The sequence below is a fragment of the Haemorhous mexicanus genome, chromosome 2 (genome assembly GCF_027477595.1).
Source record: "Haemorhous mexicanus isolate bHaeMex1 chromosome 2, bHaeMex1.pri, whole genome shotgun sequence".
Taxonomy (NCBI): domain Eukaryota; kingdom Metazoa; phylum Chordata; class Aves; order Passeriformes; family Fringillidae; genus Haemorhous; species Haemorhous mexicanus.
This window is the reverse complement of record NC_082342.1, coordinates 95,329,883-95,347,090: the sequence shown is the minus strand read 5'-3', so window position 1 is coordinate 95,347,090 and position 17,208 is coordinate 95,329,883. Positions and strand designations below refer to the sequence as shown.

General features: G+C 36.7%; 1 protein-coding gene across 2 annotated transcripts in view; it reads right to left on the bottom strand.

Moving 5' to 3' along the window:
* The window catches only part of CCDC138 (coiled-coil domain containing 138), a 33,085-nt gene that overhangs the window by 4,331 nt on the left and 11,546 nt on the right, over window positions 1-17,208 (bottom strand). For both annotated transcript variants that reach the window (XM_059839606.1, XM_059839605.1), the window contains exons 11-13: window positions 16,747-16,863; window positions 15,502-15,694; window positions 13,064-13,246 (exon numbers count right to left, since the gene is read on the bottom strand). In XM_059839606.1, coding sequence (XP_059695589.1) covers window positions 13,064-13,246; window positions 15,502-15,694; window positions 16,747-16,863 — 493 coding nt within the window. The remainder of the gene's footprint in view (window positions 1-13,063; window positions 13,247-15,501; window positions 15,695-16,746; window positions 16,864-17,208) is intronic.

Here is a 17,208-nt window from a genome sequence, read left to right as displayed (position 1 = left end):
ATAAAAAAACCTCAGGGCTATCTGTCAATTACAGCAAACAGAAAATCCTTAGATGAGTTCACCACATGTGCTACATTTAGTGCTACGTGACTGACATACACTCAAGACTTGGTGCTCTTTACTGAGCCACCACTCTCTGTGGCAGAACTCTGGGGACACAGCAGAGACTTAAAGCTGGAAAAAGAATTAACTAAAATTTCACTTCTGGTATGATGCTGTAATGACCTAGTGAGTCTAGCTTGCTAAAATCCATGAGAAGAGGTGACAAAACTATGAACAGAAACAGTAAATAAGCAAAGCCCAATGAGGACAATCACCATCTTAAGAGTGCTTCCTGATCAAATATTTCTATCACTGAAGAGTGTTTGAAGTAAAATTTCTGTACAATAGCAGGAAGAGGTAACCTTCTCTAAAGCAATGAAAATCTAGGACTACAAATTATGTAGTCTGTAACTTTATAGTAATTCTGTAGAGCTATAAATTTATAGACATTCTTCTAAAATTTCCTAGAGTTCTCACAAATGACTGCCTATTCCCAAGAAACAGAAATGTCAGTCCTATCAACCTGCACTGCACCACTGATGAAATGTGATTTAACATCAAAAACTTGAAACAGTATCTCTTACTTACCAAAGATGCTTATCAGAAAGGGAAGAAAAGAAAAAAACAAATGTGTGACAACACTGACATTCAAGAAGCAAACTGAGAAAAAAGGTTTTTCTTCTTTCCTGTTGTCTCCTGTTAAGACAACAAATGGCTTTAAAAAACTCTTTTAGCATTTCTGCTGACTCATCTGACCTCTGATTCATGAGACATCTGAAGGTAACAAAAACTGCTTGGATGAACAGGGCAATCCTACAATTTATTCCTATAAATACCCTTAAATAGCCATAAAATGCTTTTAATTCCTTTTCTGCAGGGTATAAAAATACCATATTTAGTTAACCTGAATATTTCTTTGCTGTCCTGCTCTTACTGGTTCCTTAAACACATAATATGAACAACACACACACACACACACATACCCCCACACACACACACACCCCCACCCATATGCTGTAAGAATGTTCTGACTTTGAATTTTACAAATTAATGTAAAGACAACATCACTTTTAAGACAGAAGATCTTTTCTATAAAACAGAAAAGCTAACGTGGTAATAATGTTTACATGTCTGCAAAGTTAATCACATGAAGCCCAACTGAAAAAAGTACACATTTAAATGGACTTTCTGTACACTGTTTATATATTCAATTCAGATAAGCTTTTGAAGATTATATTCTAAGTAATCAGAAAATTAACAAAACAAAAACATAATTTAAATGCATCTCTAGCTGATTAACTAAAAATAATAAGCTTCAAATTTTTAAATATTTTGGTGGCTTAGATTCTACATAGATTTTGCTCGTCTTTAACTATTTTAGAAAAATATAATTGGAATTTATCCTGACAGGACTTTGTCACAATTTAAAATAATCTGCAAGAGCCTCCAGTGGTATCCTTAAAAAATTGGAGCGTGCTGTAGTTGTATTAACTCAGCCTGACTGGTAGACTGCAAGGAACAATAAGCAATTTATCATTGCTGACAGAATTCATATGAAATTTACCCTCAAAGTAATCAGTCACACAGCATAAAATCTCACCAGCTACAGTAACCCAGAAAATTCTGTTTCATACCTAAAGGTATGTCACTTCAGGAAATAAAATGACAACTCTAAGTTCATGTTTTAACAAATTAACAATTACAGTTTTGCCTCATTTTCTAATTGAGAGAGGATCTGCTGGGAGAAAGGAGAACACGTCTCAGCAATGCAAGTGAATGATGCAGCAGTGTCCACTAGTGTGGAAGTTACCAAACACAGAACTTAACTGTGCACCACAGCAGGAACACTTCAAAGGAAACAGCAACATCACTTGCTATAATCAACTGCCTCTAAGAGTCACCTACAAGATTTGAACCATTTGCTGAATTTAACAGTTTCTCCTGTATTCAGTAGCCAGGACTGTTCAGCCTCAGTGGCTAGAGCACAGTGTAGGTGTCTGCACTGAGTTAACAGAGGCCAAGTGGCAATTTCAGCAATTTCACCCACTATGTGTTGACCTCAGTATGATCTGAATTGCTCTTCAGTTTCCTAGGATATGCAAGACATTCAAACAGACATGGGATGTATAAAAAACCAATGCTATATGAGAATATGGCAACTGGAGATTGCACCCAGAAAAAAAATGGGATAGCCCTGTATTTGATTGTGTTTTTTGAATTATCTAGAGCTTGATGAAGGTGAAGACAAGGTTGAGTGTTTGGGGATAAGAATCAGGAGAAAGGCAAAGGTTCTCATCCTGATGGAGTCTGTTATAGGCCACCCAACCAGGATGAAAAGGCAGATGAACGAGTCTAAAAAAATCAGGAAGGTGTCTCATAATTCCTAATTGTTCTCATAGGGGACTTCAACATACCTGATGCCTGCTGGGAACGCAACACAGTAGAGAGGAAACAGTGAAGGAGGTTCCTGGAGTGTGTGGAAGAGAACTACCTGACAGATGTCAAGGGAGCCAATTAGGGAAGTCTTTCCCCATTGGTTCTGCTGTTTGTGAACAGAGAAGGACTTGAGGGCGATGTGATGGCTGGAGGCCATCTTGCACACAGAGATCACAAAATGGTAAGAGCTTTTTATTCTTGGAGAAGTGACAAACGAGGACAGCAGGACTACTAAGTGGGACTTCAGAGGGGCAGACTTTGGCCTCTTTAGGAAATGGTTGAGGGAGTCCCTGAGGGGCTAAGGAGTCCAGGAAGGCTGGACATTCTTCAAGAAAGAAATTTTAAGGCACAGGAACAGGCTGTCCCCAAAAGCCAAAAGGCAATCTAGTGGGGAAGCAGACTGGCCTGGCTGAACAGAGGTTTGGCTAGAACTCAAGGGGTGAAAAAAAAAGCTTATGGCATTTGGAAGAAGTGGCAGGCAACTCAGAAGAACTGCAAGGGTGTTATGAAGTTATGGAGAGAGAAAATCAGAGGGCCAAAGCCAAAGAACAACTTAGTCTGGCTATTGGTGTAATAGACAATAAAAATGTTTCTGTGGATGAACTAATAACAAAAGGAGGGCATCCTTTCTTGGATGTGAGGTGGAAACACAGGGACAAAGGATGAGGAAAAGACTACCTAATGCCTTCACTGCCTCAGTCTTTAATAACAAGACCAGTTGTTTTCCAAGTACCCAGCCTCCTGATCTGGAAGACAGAGACAGAGAGCAGAAGGAGGCTCCCATAGTCCAAGGGGAAATGGTCAGTGACCTGATGCACCACTTAGACACACAGACAAGCCTATGGGATCAGATGGGATCCACCAAAAGGTACTGAGGAAGCCAGTGGGAAATACTCACCAAGCCACATTCCGTCTTTACCAGCAGTTCTGGTTAAAGGGGAAAGGCCTGGGTACCTGGAGCCTGGCAAATGTGACACTCATCCACAAGAAGGGACAGAAAGATGATTCAGAGGCCTGTCAGCCCAACCTTGGTGCCAGGGAAGGGCATGGAGCAGGTCATGTCACCACATGGCATGTGCAGGGATCAGGCCCAACCAGCACAAACATGGGTTTATGAAAGGCAGGTCCTGCTTGACCAACCTCATCTTCATATACAGCCAAGTAAGCTGCTTGGTGGATGAGGAAAAGACTGTGGATATGGTTTACCTGGACTTCAGTAAAACCTTTGACCCTGTTTCTCACAGCATTCTCCTGAAAAAACTGGCTGTTCAATGTGTGGAAGAGTGCACTGTTTGGTGGGTAAACAGTCAATGCAATGTATTTGTTGGATTTGGACCAAAAAATGGAAAACTGAATATATGTGCCATTCAGAAAAAATCTAAAGATATTTTCAGAAACTAAAGCTGAGAAATATAAAAGAAAATAAAATGTACTACAGGTTTATCTATAAGTATGTGTATAGGAACCACAGTTGTTGAGGCAGAATAGTCAGGTGTTTTGTCTGGTGAATAAATGCTACAGCAGTTATAACGAATCTAAACGTCAATACCATTTGAGAAAGCAACACGTGATATTATATTGCAGAAAATGGGGGTTAGTAGAATGGCTGGAAGGTGTGCTGTGTAAGGAATTCACTAAAAATGAACTTCAGTTTTAAACACTGATTTTTGTAATTCTGCTTATCTGGTGTACTAGTTAATGACTATGGCATAAAGGTAGGAATAGTCTAATGAAATTCCATGCTGGAACTGCCTACTTAGAATGCAGCAGGTATAAAATACATGGAAATCAAAATTATCTTACTTGCTAGAATAGCAGAAACATAAAGTTGATATACTAAAAATCAACATACATTTTTCCTGGAAAATCACTGATGATCAGTGGATCACAGGATAAATTTGATCATCAGGGGATGAAAGCTTTTGCTGTGCTGATTGAACTCAGTTTGTATATGAGCAATCAACACGGCCTTACCATTAAAGAGTGATTCTGATGAGGCCTGACAGAGAGAAAAAAACATTTTACAAATAACCTAGGTAGCATTTTAAATTGAAGTTGTACACTACTATGGGTTACTTTGTTCAAGAAGCCAGAAAAGGCTCAATGAAATACCAGAATCACAGAGGGAATCACAACTCTCTCAGCACACACCTGAAGGAGCTTTGTTCCAAACACAAATGCTAAGAAAACCTTAGCATAAAAAAAATCACTTGGCATCACCTGTAGTTCTTAGTTCCGTAACATTAGATTGCAAAGTGAAAGGTATATAAAGTCTGAGCTCTGACAATGCACAGATGTTACTCAAACTATACAATTTTAAATTTCCACTTCCAAGGAAAGACTTTCTTTATGGAATTCTATCAACTATTACATTGTTAAAAAAAAAGCTGGCTAAAAAGTACAGTAGTTCTGATAGTCAAATACAAAACAAAATGTGTATAAAAATATTTTTCCTACTTAAATAATTTTATGGAAAACTATAAAATTGTAAACTTTTTATTACAAATATGCAAGTTTAGTAAATAAGAGCAAACAAGATCTTACTTGAATAAACATCAATGTTCTAAATATTTCATAACTTAAATTGACTGGAAAGGGGACGTGTATATCCAAATACTGATATAACCAACTCTTTTTAACATAAAATAATTTTTAAATTTTAACATTCACATCTACCGTCAAAATGATGTGCTGTTTAAGAACCACATTATTACCCAAAATGAACAGTGCAACTTTACTTCTGAAATTACTACTTGGCTCTACATAACTTTATATTTAATGGTTCCTTCTATTTATTGTTTTGGAGTGGATGAGACAGGGATCCAAAATTCAGAATGGCTAACTATTACATGATTGGTACTAGAAGAGGGAGAAAATAATGACACAGATATTTTTTGTTATTAGAGAGGGGTACTTCATACTAAATGAATTTCATCAATATCAAAGTATTCAAACTAAATTTTAATTGAATTAATAAAAATGTGTGCAAAGTTTTGGTGTACTTGCTGGCTTTCAGCACATATAGGTGGGTCCTAGCATTATCTAGTCTGCATTTAACAAAGTTAGACATCCTTATCTGTGGTTAAAATATTAAACTAAAACATCTATTAATCCAATACAATTATCCACTGTTTTCAGAAGAATGAATAAAAATTACAAAGATAAGATAGGATAACAGAGGAAGGATTTCCTTTCAAATGGTTTGTATTTCAATGTTCATGCCACATAAGCTGTAAATCATTTCTATCACTACAGCTTCAAAACACAAGTCCTCAGGACAATTTCACATCTGCTTTTCACACAGGTGAGGGGAATCCTACCTTAGTACAATATTCACCAACTTGGCATTTTTGTCCTTCCAGTACAGCAGAATAAACTCACTTGAAAAGCTGCAATTCTGCAAAGTTATCAGTAAAGATAACATGCTGGAAAATGTTGAATTTAAATCTGTTTAAGAATATGGGCTTCACTCCATGCCTCACTGTTTGTAGTCTGTAAAGTCTCAAAATGCTAAGACTTAAGAGGAAACATAAAGGGGTGGGTTTGAGTTTTCTTGGCAAATTCTGACCATTGACTTTTTAGAAGTATCCACAGAACAGTGCATGTTGTAGAATTCCTAGGATCATTTACAGAAGCATTCCAGCAAAAAGGAAAAAAGAAGTGTCCTATAGATGGTCAACGTAAGAAGACTTCAGTTTACATTTAAATAAGCACAGCTTCTTACTATGGAGAAAATCCTTTTATCTTCACTGGCTTCATTAACTTCCCTATGAGACTACACCTGGACACAGACTTGGTTATCCATGACCATAGTATTTTCTTCCAAAAAAAATTAAAACTAAAAGTAAGGTTCAGTGAATATGTAAACACAGCTCACTTTTGCAGTTATTAAAATTCTTCAGTTATGTCAATATGGTTAAGAAATCACACTTAAGCCCTCCCAGAATGTGCCATAACTTACAGCAAACTTGAGAGCATAATTTTGAGATCTTTTTCTTTTGAAGATGATCTCACTTTGATTTGTGAATAAGTACACACTAATATAAAATATACTCTCTGCAAAACAGAAACAAGCTTGAAGACAAAGTACATTTAAGTTTTATTTAAAGCAAATGCCAGTGTTTTGTAATGTCCAGTCAGCAGGTAAGTTTTGATTTCATTGAATGAACTTAAGGTTGAAAAAGGGGAAGCTACTACTCTACCTGACAGCAGTCGGATACCACTGCAGGAGGAATTTAAGAGATATGATGTCTTTGTATAAAAGTGCAAAATGTGAAACTGAGGCAGGGAGCTATCTGGCAACAGTATCCAAATCAGGCATGAACCAGACTGCAGTTAACAATGGTATTTTTGATAGGTGAATATAAACTCACTACATCATTTGAAACCCTTTTAACTGATTTACAAGTTTAAAATAAACACAGTAAGCTGAGTGAGAAGACAGGAAGAACATTACTGAACAAGATTGCATATGACAAGTATTCAGCTACAAGGTGATTTAATACCAATGATGTGATGTTCTTCAACATCCACAGAACAAATTTTCTTGATGAGGTCATGCTACTTATTACTAGATTGTTTCCAGAAAATGTTTCAAGTCTAGTATCCAGGAATTCTCTTGAACAGTGTGCTGCAACTAGAAACAAGGTCTGCTGAGGAAAGAAATTTGTATTCTTAGGGAGGGAGCTTTGGGGTATGAAGATGCCCTGGCAGCCACTGTTTCATACTAAAACAATCTGGATAATTAGAAGTAACAATTACTTTAATTATCAAATGTTAATTTTCATAGTCATTTTAATGGGAAATGGTAAGAGCTTTGTTAAGCAATAAATACATTATATGCCATTTGACTAAACTGAAACACTGGCATGTAGCAGTTAATATCTTTTGCTGTCAAAATTTCAAAGGCAGTCAGAGCACTCTGCATTTGTAGAAATCTATCACAAGCCAATCAGCATTTAACAAGATACTAAACCTACTTTCTATGACAATTCTATCAGTGAAGACTTTGGTTTTAGATCTGTCTTCACAAGGGTCATAGCTTAGAGATGGGACTAAAAATTGAACACCATGGCCTGGTAGCCTGCTTTCCTTAACTAAAGTAAGGAAACCTTCAAAAGCTGTGAACTGAAATCTTTCTTCCCTGTTAAATGGGCAGGAATAGATGTCTTACCCTTTTCCTTAATGAAAAGCAAGGAAGATGCCTTTATAGATCACTCATTAGATTCATAGACCAAAAGAAGGATCAAGCTGAATCTTACAGCACTCATCTGAAGCCTCAGATTCAAGGAAAAGAGCACCATGGCTAAAATAACACTGTAGGACTTGCTCCCTTGACTCTGCTTTTATCAGTCAATCTTTGTAGCAAGGGAAAGTTGGGCATCCTTCAGAAAACAAACATGGATTGAAATGCTGGCAATGGGTACGGAGTGCAAAAAAGAAATTGAAAAGGGTGTAACTGAACTGAAAGTCCTCCTGTCTGACCATGGAACAAGAAAGGAACCAATGAGATAGTTACAGTAAAAATATAGCTAAACTAAACCAATTTATACACAATTATGTACACTTTAAAACAAAAATGTTAGCAGAATGTAATAAGAGAAAGGAGATAAAATATCTTTGCAGAGTTGTTTTTCTACTGTCATGTTGACAACAAGCTGTTAACTCCCACAACTGTGGAATTTAAAAGCAACATATTATTTCCCCTGAACAGAGCTGACTAAACCAACCAGACTGCAACTTAGACCACTGAGCTCATCTGAAAAAAAAAAATAAAAATTCTTCAGCATATAAACAACATGAAATATAAATTATTTAGAATTATATTGTTTATCATAAGAATTACCTACATTTTCCTTTCAGTTACTTATTAACTTTCTAGCACAGGTTAAAATAAGCAATTTGCTCACAAAATGCAAGTGGTTAGGTAAGGACCCACGCAGTTGCAAAATTTTGTTCCTCAAATCTACAAACAGTAAAAGTAATGAACGGAATCCACAGAAGGACTGGAATATGGAAAAAAACCCAATACTATGAGAGCATAGAAGTAAACTGAAACTGAAGTTCTTTTGACGCAAAGTAAACTATGTGAATTACTGCATAACATCTTCAGCAGCTCCTCTCACCCTTATGCCCTGAGGAGCATACTAACCTCAACTTTTTTCACTCCTGACATTTAAAAGTCAGCCTTTGGTCCAACTATGAATGAGTTTGTATATGACAAGAACAATAATCAGTTGAACATTTAACCTCCTCCTTAGGCCTTAAGATTTCTGTAAAAGAGGTGAGGAAAACAAGATTGGCATATATATATATATATATATTTCTACCACACACATATACATATTCTATATATCACACACATTGTTACAATTCCAAATATGTTAATGATTGGGTGTACTGGGTGTGGTTGAGACAAGAGCTAATTTTCTTCACAGCAGTCCTCAGAGCACTGTGCTTTGTATTGGTAGGTAGAAGGGTGCTGGTAACACACCAGTCCTTGGCTACTGCTAAGCAGTGCCAGCACAGTGTCAACACTGTCTCTGTAAATTCCCCCTCAAAAGCAGGCTGGGGTTGGGCAAGATCCTGGGAGGGGACACAGGCAGAACAGCTGAGCCAAAGTGACTTCCATACCATATGGTATTAGCTCAGCAACACAAGCCAAGGGAAGAGAGGAGGAACAAGGCAGCATGAGAGGGGAAGGGGGCATTCCTTATTTATGACACGTCTTCTGGAGCAAACTCTACGCATGCTGAAGCCCCACTTCCCAGGAAGTGGCCAGACACTACCTACTGATGGGATCTTTTGGTTCCTTTGGTTCCATGTGTGGACTTTGCTTTTGCTTTAATAAACTGCCTTTATCTTGACCCAAAATTCATTTCTTCAATCTTATTTTCTTTTCCCTGTTTTGCTGAGCAGAGGAGTGTCAGAGTGGTTTGGTGGGCACCTGGTGTTCAGCCAGGGCTGAACTATACTGAGACAAAATAGTGGGATTATTTTTTTAAGAATTATACAATGGCATGGAAACTCACAGATGTCAGGAAAATAACAGTGTAGTTAAACTTGATGAAACTAAGTTTCAAGAAACACATAGAAATTAGCTTCCTAGGGTACCAAAAGTCTTAAACATTTTTTCACAGAATTCCACAAGTGGCCTGTCTGGAGAGGTACACTCCAGGTGTTATCTACCCTGGTACAGAGGAGATATGGAAAAGGAAAAAGTACTGAGGTATGTCACCTTTCAGTTCTCTATCATTTCCCATTGAAATGCTGGTGCCAGGACTCTCACAGATTGTTGATGCTAAACTCCTGAAGAGAGAGGGACTGTATGAAAGGCTGTCTGCCAGTAACAAATACAGCAGAGAGACTATTAATTTTAATTTGCCATTAAGGTCTTGGACAGAGAGAGAAAAAAGATGATACTAATGCCTCAGCTGTTGCATTTGACATCATATTTTCAGTAAGTGAAGCACCATCAGTGTTGTGTGAACTTGGGAAACTTGAATTCTGAACCCACTGTACCAGACATGCTATGAAGCCAAATCAATGATACTGATCCAAAATGTAAGAACATGCAAACCAATCCAAAATCTGCTTAAGCAGTACTGCAGAGTCTCATTCTAGCTTCCATCAATAGAAATATCTGTCTTAGGTACCTTCAGAGAGACCTCAACAAGTTAGAGAGCTGGGCAATCACCAACCATATGAAGATTAACACTGTGGAGTGCCAGATTCTGCAGTTAAGATGGGGCAACCCTGAATGTACAGACAGACTGGGGAATGAGAGGCTGGAGAGCAGCACTGAGGAAAGGGACCTGGGGCTCCTGGTCAGCAGAAAACTGAACAAGAGTCAGCAGTGCCCTGGTAGCCAGGAGGGCCAACCCTGTCCTGGGGAGCATCAGGCACAGCATCACCAGCCAGGCAAGGGAGGGGATTGTCCCGCTCTGCTCTGAGCTGGGGAGGCCTCACCTCGAGTGCAGGGGACAGTTTTGGGAATAAAATATAGAGAAGTCATTAAAGTATGGGAGAGTGTCCAAAGCAAGGCCACGAGGATGGCAAAGAGAGGAAGCCTTATGAGGAGCTGCTGAGGTCACTTGGTCTGTTCAGCCTGGAGAAGAGGAGACTGAGGGGAGACCTCCTAGCAGTCATCAATATCCCCATATAGGGAAGAGGAGGGGCAGACACTGATCTCTTCGCTCTCATGACCAGTGTCAGAAATCAAAGAAATCACAAGAAGCTGAGTCAGGGGAGGTTTAGGTTGGATATCCATGGAAAGGGTAGTTGAACACTGGAAGAGGCTCCTCAGGGAAGTGATCACAGCACGAAGACTGTCTGAATTCAAGAAGCATTGGCACAACATTCTGGAGCACAGGGTGTGACTCTTGGGGTGTCCTGCACAAGGCCAGGCATTGGACTTGATGATCCTGATGGGTCCCTTCCAACTTAGCGCATTCCATTATTCTGTGATTCTTCACATGCAGCTGAAGTAATTATCCTCAATATATGAGGGAAATCTAGGCTTCATTTCTGGAACATGAGAAAAATAATTTCTTACAGGAGAGAGAACCTACCTAAGGACCTCAGCTAAGCCTGGACTGCACAGAAACATTAGCATTCATTGCTATTATAAAAAAAAGGTACAGGCAGTTACAGGAAGCAGTACTGCAACACAGTAGTTATTTCATATCTGATTCACATTTTTCAGCGTGGACAACTGAGATTCGAATCTGTAAAAACACCTCATTAAAAAAAAAAAACCTTAAAAAATAAAGTCATAGAAAATTATATGCTAGAAAAATTTCCGCTGGCCTTTTTTCCAATTTAATTTCTAACAGCTTCATCTCTAAAGGTATTATTGTTGAACAAGAGTATTGTAGCACTCCCACAGAGCAAGAGAATTACTGCAACAAATTGAGAGAATTCCTAGGATGGTATATATTACTTTAAAAAATAGAAGTCTAGACTTTGCCTCCTGTTGACTGGATGCTGACTTTTTGGGTAATATGACTCCATATTTTAGTAAACAGTAACTACCTATGTCTTCATATTTAGGGCTGCACATGAATACAGCTTTAAAACTGAGCATGAATTCCTGTTTGACTCTAACACAGAGAGTTCTCTTCTGAATAGTCACTGCTGCCTTCCAAAGTATGTCTTTTAATGACTTTTTAATTGGAAACTTACAAAGGAATGAAAACCCAATTTCCCATCAGCAACACTATTTCTCATTGTTAAAAATTTCTTCCAAAACACTATGTATTGGAAAAGAGCAGACCATGCCTAATTTGTGTATTGGCAATTTATTCTACCAAAGAGGCTCTACATAATATAATCTTTATATCCAGTTGCCAAGAACTAATTTTCATTCAAATGTCAATTTAATTAAACAGTACTCTTCCTTCCCTGATTTTACATAGATACAACTTCTCTGAGAAGCAAGAAAGCAAAATTGGAGTTTCACAACATATCTTCATTATTCTTCAAATTGCAGGCACCTAGTGTATCAGAATGACTACTGCTAGGTAACTGAAGATGTACTGTCACAGTCATTACCCAAAGAAATACCACACACTGTCCATCTTGCTTAGATGGTCACCTTTGTGCATTCAATTAATTCTTTCCCAATCACAGTTAAGACTATTAGGAAGAATAGTGTAAGACTGCATTCATTACCTGGTCAGAAAAAGACTGCAAGAAAGAATAGAACTTTAGTTAAATATTTTTGAACTTAGGTTGCTACAAAACTGCTTTTTACTCAACATACCATTCATCCCAAGTCAAACATGCTTTCTATTTCACTAGTACAATGCATAATAACAAAATACTTCCAAAACAACATACAATTCTATTCTTAAAGGCAGTGAGTGATTTTATCTTAAAAAAAACCAAAACCCACTCACAAGGTTTATTCAACATGGTATTGGAAACTGTCACTACCTTCATGCTCATCCAGGTGGTTATCAATTGATCCTTACCTGTATCACCTGGAAAAATGCTGTGGCAAATAAAATTACTAATGCTTTTCTAGGGCCAAAGCACAGTAAAATTCAGCAAAACATTACCATCTTGGCACAGTAAAATTCAGCAAAATGTAAACATCTCATTTAGAAATACCATTTCCAAACCTTAGAAATTGAAAAATAATTGGGGATGAGCTGGTCATCCAAACTAGGAAAAGAATTAAAATAGAACCTATTTTTTATCTCCACCTTCTGGCAGATTTTCATGATTTGGGTTCCCTGGCACAGCCTGACTTCAAAGAAAAATATCAGCAAGGTAATATAGTGGAATAAACTGAAAAACCAAACAAAAAATAGCTACAAAATTTCATAGCAAGACATAAGAAAGTAACCAGGATGAAATACAAAACAGTGGCTGAGGGGGAGAGGAAAACACAAGATGACTCAGAAAAAGACCGACAATTCAGAAATACATTTTATGTCTTTACTGAATGTACACAATACAAAGAATTGCTAATAGTACATTAGACTATACAGCTTTTACACTGTATTTTTTTATGCTTTTCCATTGTTTTTATGCTTTCCTCACCTGTTTTCATAATGATTTTTTTTTTTGTATTACCCACATTTACCAGATTCCATGGTCATCTGAAGTAATCCATCAAGAGCACTGGAAAGCAGACTTGGACTGGATACTTTTAGGTGACTTAATACAACAGGCACACATTGGAATTCCAAAAATAAGGCCTTCCCTTCATCCGTCTTCAAGTCTACGCGAAGAGATTCAAATGCCTGAGCCAGGTAATCCACTGAAAATATCAAACACAGGCAATAAAACTTCTATAATCCTTGTTTCATTAAGCCATGTGAACAACTATTTGACAGCTACCATGGTAAATAAACACTTAAAAGTTAAATAGCTGAAAATATTAAATTTACTTTTTATTTGAAGACACCCTCTGCCTTTTTTTATTTCTTAACAATCCATTGTGAGTGGAGAAAAAAATTATCTACAATTCATATGTTTAAGAAAAATATACTTACAAATGTAAAGTCCTGCAAATATTTTGTTAAACAGGAAAGAAAATACAAACTTGCATAGTTTGAGACAATGCTGGGTTCAACATCTGGGAAACCTCTATTAAGGGAGTCAGTGGCTGATTTGTCTGAGTGAGAGCAATTATTTTCATGAGAGCAACTAGTCCCATTCCTTCCATAAAAAGCTGTATATTTCAGTATAAACATTTTATATTCTCATCCATTCTGAGAAATTATACAAAGGATGTAGATTAAGTGAACCAATCTATTTTCTTAACCTCCTGCTGTCAAATCTTCCTCAGTATCTTGGTATTGCATTGATCATCTGGAGCACAGAAAATTAAGTAGAAGGAAACAACTTATCCTACTGCATAAGTTTAACTATGGTGCCATCTGCTGGATACTGACATTTTGAAGGAATAAGGACATATGTTCAAACCAAATCTGCTATTTTATCACCAGATCATTAGTGCCATGTGGTCAGAGTGATCAAAATTCATATCTGACATATGTTTAACAACAGATCATATTTTCTGTGCTACAGCAGCCAGCAGTACAAAGCAACCATGAAAAGCTAAACTGATTCATTCTAATCAGGAGTGTTCATCTGCTTAGGGTAAATCAGTCTCTGCAATGACTAGTTTTTTATTTCAATTCTTCTTGCATTGTTTTTATCAAACATTCCTAGAATGTGAGTATCAATTTGAGACTAATTATCACGCTTCACCAAAATATGTTGACTGAAATAGTTCCCTCCAACAGCTGGAACACTGTGTTAGCTCATGAATGATGTCAGAATGGTCTTCCATCATATTTCATTCCTGTGTTTACAATAAATACTCACAATATAAATACTGCACAAGTCATTAAGCATTAAAAACATATAATCCAGAAACATGATTTCAATGAATAAAATCTATATTCATTATTTAAGCATTTAAAATATTTGGCATTCCTGTTTAGTGTCAATCGGGGTGCCACAGATAGCAGCAATTTTGTGACGTGGATCTCTGCTGTCTAAGAAATGCCCCAAAATTTAACATATTTCATGGAAGAGACTAAAAAAATCAGATGCCAAAGCAGGAAACTGATTTTGACATTTTTGCATGATATTTCAGGAGTACCTTGAAAATGAACATCTCTGTAACCTGTATCAATCTCTTCACATTATTGACAAAATAAATGTGCTTCTTATAAAGCTATTTTAAAATACAAACCATTCTGAGGAAAAATGATAGCAAAAATAGAAACATGGAATAATTTAGGTTGGCATCTAGTCCAACCTTCCTGTTGAAAGCAGAACCATCTCTGAGGTTAGGTTAGATTGCTCAGTTGTAACCCCACTAAAAAATTACTTGCTATCAAAACGATCCATGCTTTTAAAATGTCTTTGAAAAGGGAAAATAAGTGGGTAATACCACAAAGAGGGTTATAGAGATGTTTGTTCTTATGCTGTCCTTGGAAAATTTATTCTTGCAGAAAACCCCAGTTATGCAGACACACAGTATTGCTAAGTTGCTGCAGGTAAGCAGCAATCAAATCTCACACCTGCTCTTAATGGTACAGAATTACTTTTCTGCCTGACTTCCATAAAAAAAAGATTTGCAACACCTTGTTCCCTGTTTCTCCTGAAGAAAGATAAGACATTAAAACTGAAGGTAGCAGTTAACAAATCAGCTGAGAGAAGAGTTATCTTATTCTTTGAGTTGTATTTTCCACATCTTTTCTCACACTGTGTAGACACAATCTGATTTGTGTAATCTTGCAGTGTCTACTTTGAAACCTTTATCTTCTTCCCCCTCTTCAGAAATGCTGACTTGTCAAGTCATCATATTGACAAAAACACAAATTCTAACATAAAATGAATAATAGCAAGATTTATACTTGCATATTTTGCTTCACAACACCCAAGTAAAATCACTTTTCACTAATATAGCAGAACAGACTCCACAGTATCATTAAAATGCTTTTTGTCCAGGCACATGACTGAAATAGATAAATTAATGTAAAAAAAATCCTGACCTACCTTGTTTTACTGTTTTAAGCACAATCAAAGTTGACAGAAACCTCAGAGGCATACAGAAACTCTTAAAGAAAGCTGCTGACTTTGATTTACTTTCTGTAGGCTGTTCAGAAGAACTGTGTGGGTTTCCCTTACTCACTATGCCTTTGAAGATATCTTCACCAAGTCTCCTCATGGTTGATCTCATTGTTGTGTGCTGCTTCAAACAGTGCAAGTAGTTAGTGCAAACCTTGTAACTTGACATACATATGTTCTCCATGCAATTAAACACTAACCTGCAAGTGCTTTGATCATGTATAGGAATATAATCAGAATAGGAGATACTGCTTTGTTTCAAAAGCTGTTGAACAATATTAACAAGGTGCCTTATCAACACACTTCAGCAAGAGACTAATTAGCAAGGGTCCTGGATACTCTGACATTATTTAAGTGGCCTCTGGTTCCAGAAAAAGCTTTTTCAGTCAAATCAATTTTGTAAGCTTGCCTGAAGTTATATCCTTGAAAAGCATGTACAGAATCAAGGTCTATACATGAAGCTGAAGAACACTGTAGAAGTAACATCTACTAGATTTTCATCATAAACTCTATAGAAATAATCAAACTTCACAATATGCTTGTTTAAAATATAGTTACTTATTAGAACTAAACCCAACATCTTACTATTGGATTGAATTTAAACTCAGGATATTTACAAAGTTTGTAGCATTTGAACATTGACAGCACTATGCTGCATCTGTACAGTATGACAACTGTCTTTTTCTTTATTATATTGCTAAATATTTTCTTATGGCAGTCTGGTCAAAAAGAGCAAGGAATGTCTTGTGGTTAGAGACTGAGCAGAGGACAGAAAAATCAAAATTTCTTCACTGCTTTGCCACTCACTTCCATCACTTTCAACAAATCTCATTCTCATAAATGACACAATAAAATATCTGCCTTCTCTAGTGCAAGTTTTGTTAATACATATACAAAAATATAGCTTCAGATGTGCTTAGACATCACAAAAAAAATACATAGGGAAACCACATTTAAATACACAGTGCAAAATTTAAATTTAACTTGAAAAAGAATTTTTCATTTGCCACTTTCTGTGGGTCAACACTATGAATTTACGTTTTACAAAGACAGCAGTTCCTTTTTATATGCTACCTGAAAACATCAATTTTTCATATATATTTAAAATGCAAAATCCATTAATATCTTCCATGATTTTTTTTAAATATACTGCATGAGGACTACTTGTTTTACCTGTATATCAGTGTCTAACTGTCTTATAGACCAGTAAATAAATTTAATCACAGGCAGGTGCAGTTTAGGATTCACATATGGCATCCACTGGAGTTGCTCAGCAGCTATAGGCAAAAGCTGCAAAAATATACAAAAACAGAATTACATGTAGTATGTGAACTATTCTATAAGCTAAGTGTAAGTGAAAAACAAACAAACCTCCTAACTTTCTCTTGGAGTTTATCAGATTACATATGCAAATGTCCTCTGGGCAGATCCAGTACAGCTAACACAATTATATACATACACAGGTGTTAAATTTTACATAGGTTTACATGTGGGAATGGAGATACATGTGAGCTCAATCTCATGTAAATCCAATCACAGTCACTACAAATCTTTTATATAATAAATAAATACAACAAAGTGAATTTTCTGAACACCTCGCTGATTTCTAAATCTCAGTATCACAAGAAAAAACAA